This window comes from Pteropus alecto, unplaced genomic scaffold, assembly GCF_000325575.1.
Source record: "Pteropus alecto unplaced genomic scaffold, ASM32557v1 scaffold3, whole genome shotgun sequence".
Classification (NCBI taxonomy): domain Eukaryota; kingdom Metazoa; phylum Chordata; class Mammalia; order Chiroptera; family Pteropodidae; genus Pteropus; species Pteropus alecto.
The window spans coordinates 48,834,173-48,850,307 of NW_006442484.1; the positions used below are offsets into that span (position 1 = coordinate 48,834,173).

Consider the following 16,135-nt stretch of genomic DNA (forward strand, 5'->3'; position numbering starts at 1 on the left):
CATAAGACCTAAAACACAAGAACACCTGAGTCACTCTAAGGTGCTAATTACTAAAGCTGTGCCCACTTCCTGCTGTGGCCATTTTTTTAATGCCAGGTCTAGAAGAATATTTAATGGAAGAATGAAGGTCAAATGAATTGTCTAGTCGTTTACATCATCCTGTCCTCATCTGTCTACAATCTACTTATTAAAATCACTTAGGCAGTGACAATTGGGTTTTATTGAATGGATAAAGCAGTAGTTTCTTTTCTTTTTTTTTTTTTCCAGTAGAAAAGACAAGTTTTATTAAAAGGGAAAGTACACTTCCGGAAGTGGAAGTGGGCCTGAGCAAGAGAATCGTGGCTCAAAAGGCCTAAAGCAGTGGTTTCAAAGTATGGTCTGTGAGTTCCTGGGGGGATCGCTGACACTTGTCAGGTGATCTGTAAGGTTTAAACTATTTTCATAATAATACTAAGACATGACCTGCCTTTTCACTGTGCTGACATCTGCAATGATGGTCCAAAAGAATGGAAGTTAAAACTGCTGCAACCTGAGCACAAATCAAAGCATCAAACTGCAGTAGCAGTCATGTTCTTCACTGCCACATGCTTGTGGTAGGGGGAAAAAGCCATTTTCACTTAAGAATGTCCTTAAAGGAGCAGAAAATTATTAATTTTAGTAAATCTCAACCCTTGAGATCTGAGTAATAAAACATGAAGTTCATATACAGGACTTCTGTTAAAGACAGATAAACAATGATGATGGTTATGTCAAGGAAAAACACTGCAATCATTTGAGTTCCAAGATGAATCAGCTATTTTTTTTCATTTTTATTTGAAAAAATGGTTGACAACCTATAGTTATTAGATATTTGGCACAAATCTACTCAAATATATATAAAGTAAGACTGTTGCATAACTAACTTTATTTGCCACCATGATAAAATTAGAGTTTTCAAGAGAAAATTAGAATTTTGGAAAACTTGTATCCATCCTTGTGAGTATGATAGCTTCCTAATACTTAGTCTTTTCTGACAAGAAGGTGGTAATGTTAATAAATGTGATTTCTTGACATTATGTTAACGTGTTAATTTAATTTCTTCATTACTTCAATCAAAACAATCTATTGTGACAGACTGAAATCAGAAACAATGAGAATCCAACTGTTTCCTATTAAGCCAGTCATTAAACTGTACAAAATATATAAAACATGTCATTCTTCTAAATTTGTTTTATAGTTACTCATAAAAATATCTAACATGCTAACATGTACAAGGTTTGTTATTGTTATTTTAATATAATATATTCTCAGTTTTAATTTCTAATAAAGTAAATGTTAATAGATATAACCCATAAAAACAAAAGCTCTTTGGAGTCCTCAATAATATTCAATAGTTTAAAGGGAGCTCAAGACCAAAGAGTTTAAGAAGGGCTGTGATAAAGAAAAGTGCTATTTTCCTGGCAGTGGCCAACTGACCATGACCCTAAAGAAATAAAATTCCCAAGTTAAAAAAAAATCATACGAAGTATAATAAAAGTTCCATAGAATCATTTAACATGTTTTAGCAGACTAGGAGAAGTTCATAAGAAAAGATGAAAAAGGGTCTAAGGGGTTCTCCATGATTAGAAACTAATTCAGTTTCTGGCCGCCGTTGTACTGAAATGCCCCTAGGAAATCAGGATGTAAGAGGAGACACTAATTTATTGTACCAGATTTTTAGGATAACATATAGAAATAGATTCTTACACCTTTACTTTCCACTTCAGCTTTCTACTTCCAAGTATGATGAAAGCACAGAGTACAGGCAGTGACAGAGTTCTAAGTCTCTGCTTTCTTCTTAGGAGTTTTTAGAGCAGTTAAGTTCTCCAGTAAAATCACAATGCAAGGAAATAAATCCATAGTTATTACATAATTATAACATGTATATATATACTTATTATATAAATATATCAGCAGCTCTGAATATTAGCTTTAGAAAAAAAATACAAATGTGAAAAAAACAGTATCGATGTCTAAACACTTGCTCGCAGTGAAAAAAAGCAATTTATTTATCCTTACGTTAACAAGGAACATTTACTCTTACATCAAACAAACAAGTAACTTGTTCCAGGTCACTTAGCTATTAATGGTAAAGACAAAATACAAACCAAAGTCTGTCTAAAGTATATTAATGGTGTACAAATAAAAATCAATTTATTAAGCACTGATATCATATCTAGCACTGAGACTGATGTTATCAGAAAGCTATCAATCTGCACACAAGAAATAATAAAGTATAATGCTTTATAATAAAGTACAGCACTTAATTGAATATTAAACTGGATGGCATTTAAAGCAGTAATTCTTAGGCAGTAGTGAAGTTAAATAAAGGCTGCTAATAATACGTGAATATTTCTTAAGAGAGATAAGACTTAAAGGCTGCATAATTTAAACACAGGGAAAAAGAAGAGGGACAATTATGTAAATAATTTAGAATGAAGTAATAGCATGGATAAGCACGAGACCGCAAAATAATGCATGAGGAAACAGTGAGGAGAACAGCTTCAAGAGCAGAGATTTCTACCTTTCTATCAGTATTATATAACTATAAAAATTGCTCCTTTTTATCCAAAATAAATTATTTTATAAAATTCTACATACCCTTCTTAATAGCTTTGTACTTCTCTTCATTTTCCATAAAATTAGGATCCATCTTGAAAACATCTTAAAAAAAAAAACAAATTAAAAGTTAAGTGTTTATTTTCTACATTTACATGTGTTGGTGCCCCGTTCCCCAAACCCCGCCTCTTGACTTACTAAGAACATCTTCTTGATTATAGTCATCCTCTAGAGGGAGCATATGGGTGAACTGATCATCTTCTTCCACTAAGTCGAGCCCTTCTAGGATAACAGGGTGGTCCTTGAATCCATCCTTCCGTACAGCGAACATCACTTCAATCATATACTGAACTCTTTTGTCAATTTCAGACTCATGGAGAATATTTCGAAGGCGTTCAAATATAGCTAAACAGAAAAAAAAAGACAATAAAATAAGCAATAAATATTCTAATCCTTAAACAAAAACTCAATATGAAACCTAGGATATATATTTACCATTTATTCCTCTTGGTGACACTTGTGTTAATTTGAGGCCACATTCCTTGAGGAAACCAATAGCTACTTCAACGCTATCATCTGTTGGTCTTTCCAGGAGCAAAGTGAGCATCTCTAAGCATAAAACTTCGTGTGCCTTGAACAGAATAGACATATGGAATAGAGAAAATATTTTTACATATATTAATCTATCATTGGTAATTTTAAATCAATATATCTAGTTTTTGTAGTGACAATATTATACATGTGATGAGCAGTTTTATTATCATGTGTATAGAAATACATACATAGGATATGATTATTCTTTCACTTTCATTATGTACCTATAAAATATTTCCAAATAATTGTTCCAAAATCTAAATTACACTGAATACAACTATTTGACTTATCTCCAGAAGAAATATTCTTCATATATGTTATATATAGGAAATATACATTATCTATAGGAAATACAACTAAACTCAAAATAAAAGTTAAAAATCATGTACTAATTTTTAACCTGAGATATTTTCATAATTACTATATAAAGAATAGTTATTCTCCACAACCACAAATCTTCATATTCATTTTCCAATTCATTTTATAAACAACTGTTAGATAGCAAATAGCTCTTAAGTTACATGAATAATAATTTCATCAGCAACTATATTAGTTTCTGGTACACAATGACAGTTTTGAATATATCCTCTATTTTTTTTTTTTTTTTTACTCAAACTACACTGGCCATGTTCAAAAATACTTACAAACAATGCCAGGTAAAGTGGGAATAAAATTCTATTGAAAAGTTTTACTGTGAAAAGAAAAAGAACTAGAAAGCATGGTTAAAACACCATACATATGCTGTTCTAAAGTCACACTTATTTGAGATATAGAGAAAAAAAGTCTAAATCTCAACTCAGGAAATTATCTTCTTTACACTGACCATACCAAAAATACACACTATGTTTTTCTTTTTTCTTTTTTTTGGGGGGGTGGGGTGGGATTGTCAAACAGTCTTGTCAGTAACAAAAAAAAAAATAATGCCCTGTACCACAGCTGGAAAGATCTAAAATATTTACCATTTTAACTGTTTTTGTGGTAATGCCTAAAGTATCTCCCAATAAGTAAAATATACATTCAAAAACTGAAATATATTATCTGTGCTGTTACTGACATGCAAAATAAATTTCTATAATTTTAAGCAGCAAGTTATTGTAATAATATGACTACGTTAAAATCTAAAAAGTTTCTAAGAGTAAACACTGGAAAGAATTTCATGTACGAAAGAATTAAAATATTATTTAATGTTAGAGAATTAGGATTAAGCGTGACTTTGAAATTTTCCTTATATAATTAAATATGATAATATATATCTGAAGGATACCTTTGAGCATGAACAAGTGCAATTTTACTATTTTCAAGTTTAACCAGAAGCTGAATCAAAACTCTCAGTGAATGAATACAAAACACAAAAACTGAAAAAGATAAAATTATTTGCATTTAAAACTGATTAAAATTATTTAATCTATAATATATGTTATAAACTGATGCTATGAATATATGACAAAAATACCATGTAGTTGCAGAGAACAGGATTTTTTTGTTTTGTTTTTTAATTCTCCCCTCCATTTCTACTCCTGACCTATAGGCGGGGTATCTCCTCCCACGTGCTCGTGACGCACACCCGGGATATGGATTGTGGCTCCACTGAGGCACGAACCCAGGACCTTCTGTGTGTAAAGCAGACATGCTAACCACTACACTATGGAGCCACCCCAGAGAACAGGTTTGTTTGTTTGTTTGTTTGTTTTTTACCAGACATTAGGTTGTCATGAACACCAGGTACAGGGAAAAGGCATGGAGGAGATACCAACTTTATTGCTTTACAAAAACAAATTACTTTCTCTGAAGAAATAATCTGTAATTAAGTGACCATGTACAGAATTAATATCAATTTGATATTATTTAAGATGCTTTTCCCAACGACTATAAAATCAAAACAAAAATAGAGATGTATGGACTGAAGTGCATCAAGCCTGTGGTCTAATGTCATGGAAAGGCACCAAGTTTTGAAGATAATTACTTACCACATTTTGGTTAATAAGATGTGCCACAAATTTTGAAGCAGTGAGACAAAGTTGCTGAAAAGTGAAGGAAGAGACAAAGTTAATCTATAAACTAAAACAAATTTTTATTTACCAGTGAAATCTACAGATTAGTAACACATTCTATTTAAAATATGTAACACACAAAGATAATTTTTATGTTATAAGAAAGTTAAAAGATAAAAACTAATACATGTAAAAAGGTGCCAATTCTGGCTAAACAGTTATAATTCTACAGTTATAGCTATCATTTTTGTGGCTCATCATTAGTGGGCAGGAATATTTACTAGAACAAAAGAGTTATCAAATATACAGTTTAAAAAATAATGTTTATGTAGAAATCACTACTGCTCACTATTGTTGATATTGGTTTATTATTCTGTCCTTGTGTGCATGCCAGTCTACTTATAAGCTCATAACATATACCTTATCATTTCTTCGATAGCCTTTTCGAAAATTAAGAATTAATCTCTTGAGGATTAATTCTCCGATTTGTGGAAATTTTGAGTTGATAATTGCCACTAATGCTGCATACACATGGGTGAAGATTGGAGATGCACTTTGTGCTTGCAAAACAGATCTGGACAGCAGGCCTCTGTTGAAAAAGGAAAAAAAAAGGAGTTGACAATAATCACCAATTTAATTAGAAGAAAAAAACCTCATTTAAAACTGAATAATATTACTTCTCCACAAATATTCATAAAAGCTAAACCAGGACTAAATTTATACCACTTTATCTAGGAGAAGAGTTTGTCTTTACTAATAAATAAAAATTGCTTCTGAAAAAACATTCAATTTGTGATTTTGTATAACAGATTTTACTACAATTTTTTCTTCAAATTTTTTCTCTGAATATAATTCCTCTTTTCCTATTTCTGTTTGTTATATCTAGTAATAAAATTTTAAACTTCTTAGGAAAATAGTGAAGGAAAAAAGGGTCTGCTTCAAAAGGACTAAATTTAGACAATGTAAAATTTCCAGTACTGGTCTATTATTTTACATAAAATTTAATATGCGATTAAAAACGAATTTGGGTGGTTTCTACCTTTTAGCCTATTTTCAGTAAAATAAAAAGATGTGGAATACTCCTATTAAAAATAAAGACACAATTAAAGCACTGCAAAAATAATTCTAAAACAAAGACAGAAAAATAAAAGATTGTACTTCTCATTTTGAAATGGCATGTTTCTGCATGCTTTTGATAAGGGGAGAGATGCAAACTGGGCTAATTTAATAGTTATTTTCAGCAGTGTAATGACACATATTGGATTGCCAAAAGGCAGGAAAACAATGTCTTAACAGTTATCAGGTTTGGGTATGACGACTGAATCATTAAAACAGAAAATGAGATAAGAACACAGCTAATAAATTTTAAGATCTTAAATAACCTATATAACATTTCTTAGTCCGCTTCTTTCTGAGTAAAACAGAAGAGCTCTACCTATTTTTGAGAACATTGGCTGCCTCTTGGTCAACTTTCTATATCTTCACAACATGCTACACATTACCTTATATCCCCAATGTTTTTTGAGATGAGGAGTCAAGATCATGTGAGATGACATGGGAAAATAGCCTTCAGATTTTAAAATAAAAAATAGAATGAATATAGAATATTTCTATTTCCTGATCCTTTTAAATATCTCCGACTACTAAACACCACACGGAAAATGCTAGGTCATTCTCTTCTGCTTTTCTAAAGTTTCTTGCTGATCTTTCTCACTTCTTTCACATTCTCAATTTGCTTTCATTAGAAATTAAAATGCTTTGAGGCAGCACATATATATAATATTCATTATTCCTTATGAGTTTAAATTATTTACAGTATTCAGTAAATGAATGAATGTGCAAAAATCATTAGATGAATCAAACCTCAAAAAGCAAAAATTCTACACAACTTCTAACAGTGAAGTATAAGTTATTTGTTAATAGCTTACATTTTTATAAAAACTGCATTTTAAATATTCTCAACTACCTTTGAAATAAAGTAGCATAATAAATCAATAATTACTGTTCATGTATATACTATGTTCCTTTGAAAAACTAAAATACTACAAATAAAATAGCTGATACTTACCTGCCTCTAACTATATTTTCTTGAAGAAGTTCTTGAATAATAATGCCTATATTAGAAATGTTGACTTTGTTGATAAGACCATTGATTGATTTCTTTAGGGCTTCCCAGCTCATCCTCTGGTATGCTAAGCTAAAAAGAATAGATTTTAATAAAGAATAAAACTTAGTCAACAATCACAATAAAGTTATCCTGGGAACATAAAAACTTAGATACTTTATTATTAACATTATTTTCACAAAATGACCCCAAAAGAGTGTATATACTAACTACATAAACACATGGATTATATACTAAACTATGTTTGATTTTATGTAAATATGATGCTTATGTACAGTCTGCTGTTCTTTAACAACATAAGATTACTAAGGATATGTAAGGATAATCTTTTGCTCTTTCATCCATGTATGTTGCAATTAACATCTATTAGAGTCAATAGATGCTTATTTTACATTATAACACTTCATTTACTTACACGTATCTTCAAAAAAATATTTTAAAATAAAAGCTATTATTTATTTTAAATTACAATATGAAATACCCACATGTAAGCCATAAAAAGGGAATTATTATGTCACTTCTAGTAAAAGCATGATAGACAAAATTAAATGTTTTAAACTAAAGAAATGGTAATAATGACAGGAAAAGGGAAAGTCATATGAAATCATGAGACTGTTCTAAGTATTTTAAAGAACACCTGTACATTTAGGCAGTAATCCCACAGCTATACTAGGTGAATGCTAGATGACTATACTGTTTTTTAATTTAGATCTAGGGTAAATTCTTTAGCCTAATTGGGTTTCTTCAGGTTGAATGTGATATTATCTAAGTCCTTTTAAAGGTCTAAAATTCTATGGTTTTTATAATTATTTCTCTGTGGAATGATTTCAGTTTCAGGAAGTCTTAAATTATTTTTTTTTACATACACCTCTCTTGGGATAATATATACAAATACATAGGATTACAAAGGATAACAATCATACTGAAATATAGTTTTCAAAACATGAAAAGAACAAAAGTTTAATATAGTATACTCTGTGATTCTTAACCCATTAAATAACAAGAAGTGGTGGAAGGCCTATTAACTACTTTCTAGGTATCGTGACCATAAAAAATTATGAATATTTGCAATAAATAGTCCTTTAATACTATGGTCTGTTGCCAACATTCCCAACAGAAAGAAATGCCAAATTTTAGTTAGAGATTAGTAAGAATAAAGATGCATTTTTTTCCCCCATTCATGTTCATGGATTGCCTGAATTCTATCCATGGACTTCTGGAGCGATATACTAAGGGGTGGTGAGTACAGTCTGCCCAAGTAGGGAGGAGTATTTTATCACTGACAGTGTCTTCAGCAAACATAGAGGATAAAAAGTAGACTGAACTGTAGTTAATTTTATTATTGCTATAGATGATGTACCCCCTTACTGCCTGCATCCGAGGTAGAACGCTCCACTGCCCCCGAACCCAACGCCCTGGTGTGCTGCTATTTCAAGAGAAATAAGATTTATGGCTTAATAACTAGCCTGATCAATAAGATGTTACTAATAAAAAAATCACAGCTTCTCCTATTAAGTTTTGATCAAAAGGCTATATAAAGTACTACTGTACTTCCTAATTAGGAGGCCTACAATTCACCTGATTAAGTATCTACTGAAAGCGATGACTACTGACTTCTTTTAGAGACTTGCATTTCTCTGTCCCCTTTACAATCTATAATAGACTTCAAAGTCATAAATAAAATTATCTTCTAGGAATCTGCTTAAAATTTCGTATACTGCTGACTGCCTACTTTATAAGGAAATAAAACGGATTAATAACAATGTTTCTGGCCTTTTACAATTAGGATTACTTTGGATTAAACTGGAGAAATTAAATACTTCTCATTAATGCTGCCTTCTGCAAGAGCTAAATGCCTACATGATTATGTAGCTCCCACTAACCACACAAACCATCTCCAAATCCCTTGTCAACATAACACTCTAAACATCACTACCAAGTGCTGGAATACGATACATAAAAAGAAACTTAATTATTAGTTTTATTTTAATGTCATCTAATGTCCCTTTCTAGCTCATAAATATTTTATTTTAGATCTTTACACTTTATTTTATATAAATGACATTCTGCTTCAAATCTACTTTTGAAACAAATTTACATTTCATTTACATAAGGTTCTCAAGTATCTTCGAGTTGCTATTGAAATATCCATGAAAGATGTAGGAACACTCATGACTCATGCAGAATCTGTTTTTCTTAATATAGCAACCTTCTATCCCAATCTTTTTACTAACTACCTGATAACTGAGTGACCATTTCAGTGGTGAACCATACTTTTCATAGATACTGTCTCATTCTAGTAGAGAAAGGGGTCCCAATTATTTTGAAAAGGAAAGAAAAGGTATTTTGGGTATGAATTTTGATTGCCTTAGTGTAGCAAAATAATTATAGTTTAAGATGTTACTGTCTAAGAAAAGGAAAGAAAAGAAAAAATTGTCATGTAAGTTTCACAGATTAGTACAGGGGTTTGCAAACTATACCCATGAGCCAAATGCAGCCCACAGCCTGCTGTAAATAAACTTTACTGGAATACAGCTACTTATCTGTTTACATATTACTATCTATGACTGTATTCACATTATAATATTGGACTCAAGTACCTGCAACAGAGACAGAATAATGTACAAAGCATAAAATACTTACTGTCTGGCCTTTCATAGAAAAAGTATGCCACCTCCTGGTTTGGTACAACCAGAAAGATTCTTTTAGGTCTAAAATATCAACAGTACTCTTGATTATTCATGAAAAATAGACACTACTAATAGGCAGGCATCATGCAACTATGAAAGGAATAGTATAAAAAGTGATCTTTCCTCAAACTTTTAAATTAAAAAATGCAAAGAAATAAAGAAGTTATGAGCTAATATCAAGGCAAATAGTATGCAAAGCTTCAATGGAGCTTATAGAGTAAAGGAGAAGTCTAATTTGAGGTCTCTATCACTGTGGACTAATGTAAATTCTCAACAGCTAAGGTTAATTAGACCATAGTTGATTATTTTTTCAATGAAGACATCAGTGCCTTATATACTTAGTAATATCAACATACCTGTTTTTATCTGTAATCTGTTCTTGCATCATCCTAAGCTTTGCAGGAGGAATATATGCTCCACCAGTGCGCGTAAGGAGAGGATCCAGCTCATCTTTCTTCTTTTTTGCAGTAGGTTCATCCTGAGCAGAGGAACTCTGGGTTACAGATGGTTCTGGGCTTCTTCTCCCAGGAGATGGGGATTTCCGGGACCTTTTCCTATCCACATCTCTTTCTCTTTCTCTGCGTTTTTCTCGGTCCCTACTCCTGCAATATTAAATTTTTGAAAATGAAGAAAAGATAATATAAAATACATTCTTAAATGTATTTTTGCATACCAAATAAGTGAGCCCATAAGTGGGCCCCATAAATATAGACGAGAAAAAGTGGTTTGGAGTGGTGAGAAAGTACTTCACAGAAAAAATGCAACTTAAACTAGTATCTTCAAAACTTGACAGAATTTATATTGTGGGCAAGAAGGGACGAAGGAAGAGGGAAGGGAGAATGGCACTTTGCAACTAGTAGAAGACAGAGTAATTACTAAAAAACTGAGCAAGGGTGTTCAGGCCAGAATAGAACAGCTGAGAAACAATAAAGAATCATTTGTAACTGGTTGGAAGGGATGAATTCAAGTGAAACTGAAATCTTAAAAAACAAGCAACAAATATTTTAAGTTTTTTATACTGGAGGTGATGGGGAATCAGTAGTTTCTGAGTGGGACAGTGACATGCAAATAGTGTTTAAGAAGACAAACTGGCCTGTGATGTACATGACAAATTGTATAAAGGAGAAATCAGAGTTTATCTCCATTAATGACAATTTAGGAGTAAGGTTATTGAAAAAAGAAAAAGTAATATTTGAAATTTTTCCTTGATAGAACTGTTATTTTTATTAGAAATCTCAAAATATTAGAAGCTTGTTTGAGATAATTTAAAAAAAAAATCAACCATTTTCAAGCCAAAATTACTCTTCCCTACTAATGCAGGTGAGTATCTTTTCTTAAGCTAACATTTTAAAAATAATCAGGATATTGTTTTCTGACACTATCAAGAACAGGAAAAGGTGAATCCTTGCTTTTTGCTACCTTTCCCCAGAGAAGAGTTTGTCCACTTAGCTGTTTTTTACATATACTGCCTTCGAAACTCATCATTCTCCTTATGCTTTGTGCAATGAATTGTTTGAATACAGCAAATGAAAAGTTTCATATTATCATTATATCAATGCAGGTGCTGTACTACCAAGAAATCACTGGAGAGATTTTAGCTGAACCTAGAGGGAACATTTGAGATGGTCTGTCCTAATATACAGTAATACAACCCACACAGAGAAAAGCAGTCAGTTTTAAAAATGAAGTATAAAGAGATCTGACTGACTGCTCATAAGGATAGACTAAATGTACTAAGAGTAAACAGAGCGGGGAAAAAGTGGTTTCAAATAGAAACCCCACTTAGTCGCAAAGGCAGGTGCTCTGAAGTCGAGGCACTGATTAACTGAGTTGCTTCTTATTATGAATATAAGATGTTCCAAGAGAGTAGCTATAGCAGCGATTTACTGACATTGCTTATGATTCTTCTAAGAAACACCAAGTGATTGCTAGTTGGCTGATAAAATCATGTCCTGACAATTATAGTGTTTGCTCCTTTAGAATGAAGAAGTAATAGAGTCTTCTTTGAGTAAAAATAGAAATATTTCTCTTCAAATGCTTTTGGACTGTCAGCCTTTATAGTCTACATAATACATAGCCTGCTTCCTTCACAGTGTGACAGAGGTGGTCAAATGAGACTTTATGTACATACACTGGCCCAAAGACAGGTTTACAATGAAATACAGGCAGGGATAACAACAACAACAAAAAAACATGGGCCTTGGAGTCAGAATTAACTTCAAATCCCAGTTTCATCATCTACCAGATATGTAACTGCAATGTCATGTAAGTTACTTAATCATTTCACACACATTTCCTCATTTGTAAATTGTGTTTGTAAGAATTTTGATAGTATTTGAGAAAGTATGCAAAATGCCTAGCTCACGAATTATGGTGGTAGTAGTTGTTCTTATTAAAGTGTTATTAAGGTGACAGTGGATGAGTCTGGCCTGTGGAGGTTAATTTAATCTGACATTTTAGGACTAGGTGTATATTAGAAAGTAAGAAGTGAGAAGGAAATTTTGGCTGCAGATATCAAATAATGTGTTTATTAGGTCCAAACTGCAGAGGGATTTGATCAAAATTCTAGTGGGGGTATAGTCTTGGTAGTCATGGAGTGGATAATATGAGAGACATCAAAAAGGATATAGAACTTCGTGAACAATAAAACATGGCAGACAAGTTTTTGAAACTGAATGACTAATAAGCCTAAGACTTAAGATCCATTTAATACTAGCTGCTATTACTATTGATTTTATTATAAAGCATAAAGAAAATTTAAACAAATATAACTTTTCTATAGTTAAATTTCTAATACTAACCGTGATTCCATACTACCATCATAAGAACGTCCTCTTCTTGAACGTTCATAGTCTGATCTGCTGTAATCAAAGTAATCTCTCTCCCGAGGAGATCTTTCTTGTTCTGCATATCTAACACAAAGAAAACCAGTTATGAGTTGAAAATGACTATGTTATAAATATTTAGGGAAGTCATATAATGGTAATGTAAAGCAATTCTATGACTGAACAATGTCTTATCAAACTATTTTCAAATAACAGCTCATTTTGTTGACACCCATTCAGTTGTGATCATAAAAGCTTTTAGTTTGTGTACAAAAAAACTCATGGAATTTACTTAACCAAACTTGTTAAACTTGATTCACACTGCTTTTAAGTAAAAGATATGTATCTAGATATCGTATATAGTCAGCATGAAAAGAATATTCTGCAAATGACTCCTTTTGCTTAGTCTGTATATATGCATTTTACCAAAGCACAGAACAAATGAGACCAATGTCATGTTAGCCTCCTAAAGACCAATTTAATTCCACTCCAAAAGACTATATTCATCAGCTGTTATTCTTAAAACTGCAATTTTGGATAGCAGTGAGAGTGAAATGAAATTATTAGCAAAAAAGAATGGACAGTATAAGATCTACTATTTGAATCTTAAAGGTCAGTAAAATTAGAGAATCTTAAGAGAAGTTAAATATATACTTACATAATAAATATGCATAGTAACAGAATCCATATTTTATATACACATGTACATTCAATTTATACACAGAGATGTGTGTCTCTGTGTGTAGGTATATATATATTTAATATACAGAATAGGTGACTGATGAAAGGTAGTAAGTAGCTGCAAACCATGGCAATTGACTTGATGTCCATAAAGCAAAGGTTTTTAGAGATAAGTGAAACAGGATGTACACAGGGAATGAGCAAGAGGTTAGACAAATGAAAGTTTAGAAGATGCTTTTCCTTTCATAAGTTATTTTTAGTGGTCATCGTTTACACTAAGTGAAATAACAAGTCCTACTATGAATAAATAGTAATATAATATTTCTGGATCTTTAATCTTAACATGATTATGATTATATGAAAATATTTTGAAAACTTATAAAGGGCTATGTAAATGTAAAGGAGAATAGTAACAGTAAAAACAGCACTTTAAAATAATACGATTTCAACTCAGTTTTCCATTTTATAAACTTTCATTCTATTTAGTACTGGAGATATTAAAACTATTCATTCTCACCTAAAAAATTACTTAAAATCTAGATTTACTAGAAACTTCTAGAACAGTCACTCAAAGATGATTTATTCTCAAGCTCACTGAAGTAACATTGCTTGTAAAACAATCAAAAAGGAGTTCACCCTAAAATTAGGAACCTAAGAGCTACATAATTTCTTAAACTTATAAAATATTTCAACTGCATTCGAAACACGTGAAACTGTTTACCTGTCTTCTGGAGAGGAAGTCCTCTGATATGAATTGTAGTTTTCCCTTCTGTCATGACCAGAAGAATGCTTTCAAAGGGGGAAAAAAAGGGGGAGGAGGTATTTAAAAATTTATGTTAAAAAAACACACAGACAATAAAATATATATCTCAGAAAACTGGAAGTGCTTTAGAAATTACTTCAAAACATTTTTTAAAATCAGTTTTTACTATGGATCACATACTTTGTTTTAACTAAAAAAATTCAAAGTAGAAAAAATAATTCACAAATTTTCAATGCCACTTAAGTTGATATTTTATTACTATGTAGTAAGTTATACATTTATAGACTACCATTTTTATGAAGACCTTCTCCTGGTGAAAAATAAGACCAAAGCTTTCTCTTGGTAAAAAACTTGACTAAGGGCCAGAGGTTTTCTAGCAAGAGCTCACTTTTGTGTTTATGCCCAAGTCTTAATACTTTACTTATCTCCTTACCTCTTTTGGCTTGTAATAACCATAACTCTAGTCTAGGTTACTAAATCTGAATAGCTAGAAGAAACTGACTCTAATGTATTTATGAAAATTCATTTTTGTTTTCAGCAATAGTGTCTAATATGCACGACGCTATGATAGGCTCTAAGGATTTGAAAAACATGACTTGTAAGATATAGCTAGCTCCTAGGCCAAAACTTTTGAAAAATAACAGACATACAAATAAGTCATTCCAATATAAAATGAGATTGAAGAGACACATGAGACACAGATATAAATCATTAAATTTGAAACATATCCTAATTAAAAAATCCAAATACATTTAAGATGCCAAAATATTTATCTTTATAAATAAGTGATTTTTTCATATCATTGGTCAACATTTATAAAATCCATTTATAATAAGCTTTTTTTAAAAAAAGAATTAAAATAATTTTAATTAACCTAAGTATAAGAAAAAAACAGTAAGTTTTTCAAAGTACCTTAATCTTGAAATCTAAGAAAAAGTAAATCAAATGAGTAACTCATTCTGCATATTTACACGCTTGTCTCCTTAATGAGGAAGAGAGATTTAAAAATAGAAAATTATATTGCATAGAAATGTAAACAAGCTCTAACTTCCTTATTTTGTGACTATCTAATTAATAAATTTGAATCTAACATTATCCCAAGTAAACTGCCATAAAGTCTCATTAGCTATTTAATTTTTAAAATAGTATACACAAACTAATCTATGTAGGAGAATAAGCATGTGATCAAATTTAAAATTTGTACTAGCCATGGCTTGGCTGTTATTTTACACTCAATACGACCACCTTAAAATCCTGTTTCTAAGGTATATAGCAAAGTTTTAAAATTTCCCTTAGCAACACAATGAAGTAGATTTGTTCAATATGTATGACACAGGTTTCCACAAAACCTGACATCAAGATCCTAGGCCAAATATGGAGCATAAGATTAATTCAAGTCATGGTAACATCAAACATAGTATTTACTGATAATTATTATAAGACAGAGCCCTACTCTGGAGGATACAAAAGATAGGAAAATCCCTCAAGAACTTATGGTCTTTTGTGGGAGAGAGATGGTTATAAAGATTTCTACAATTAAACATAGATGATATGTTATTGGAAGAGAGAGAGGAGGAGGAGGAGGAGGAGGAGGAGGAGAGAGACAGAAAGAGACAATAAAACTGCAGGGTCTACTTCTTTTACAAGGCATTGCAATTATTTTGATTACATTAGGGAGACGGCCTCAATTCTGTGCTAATGATTTTTAACACATCTCCGCAACATCTGTTGTGAGCAAGAGGGAGAAGCCAAAAATATTGAAGTTGTGAATCAGGATTTCGTAAACATGATCAAGTTAACTAATGACTGGCACACACAGGAAGTACTAAAAGGGGATCTTGAGTAGGGCACAATCACTATGGTATAGAGTATTGAGGGATGACAGTGGG

General features: G+C 31.6%; 1 protein-coding gene across 3 annotated transcripts in view; it reads right to left on the minus strand.

Annotated features, from left to right (window-relative positions):
- Positions 1-16,135, minus strand: part of CWC22 (CWC22 spliceosome associated protein homolog) — a 49,037-nt gene that overhangs the window by 17,525 nt on the left and 15,377 nt on the right. For all 3 annotated transcript variants that reach the window (XM_015596739.2, XM_006921248.3, XM_025039436.1), the window contains exons 3-11: positions 14,205-14,272; positions 12,779-12,889; positions 10,334-10,579; positions 7,231-7,359; positions 5,583-5,751; positions 5,139-5,192; positions 3,073-3,208; positions 2,776-2,982; positions 2,620-2,682 (exon numbers count right to left, since the gene is read on the minus strand). In XM_015596739.2, the coding sequence (XP_015452225.1) occupies positions 2,620-2,682; positions 2,776-2,982; positions 3,073-3,208; positions 5,139-5,192; positions 5,583-5,751; positions 7,231-7,359; positions 10,334-10,579; positions 12,779-12,889; positions 14,205-14,272 (1,183 nt within the window). The remainder of the gene's footprint in view (positions 1-2,619; positions 2,683-2,775; positions 2,983-3,072; positions 3,209-5,138; positions 5,193-5,582; positions 5,752-7,230; positions 7,360-10,333; positions 10,580-12,778; positions 12,890-14,204; positions 14,273-16,135) is intronic.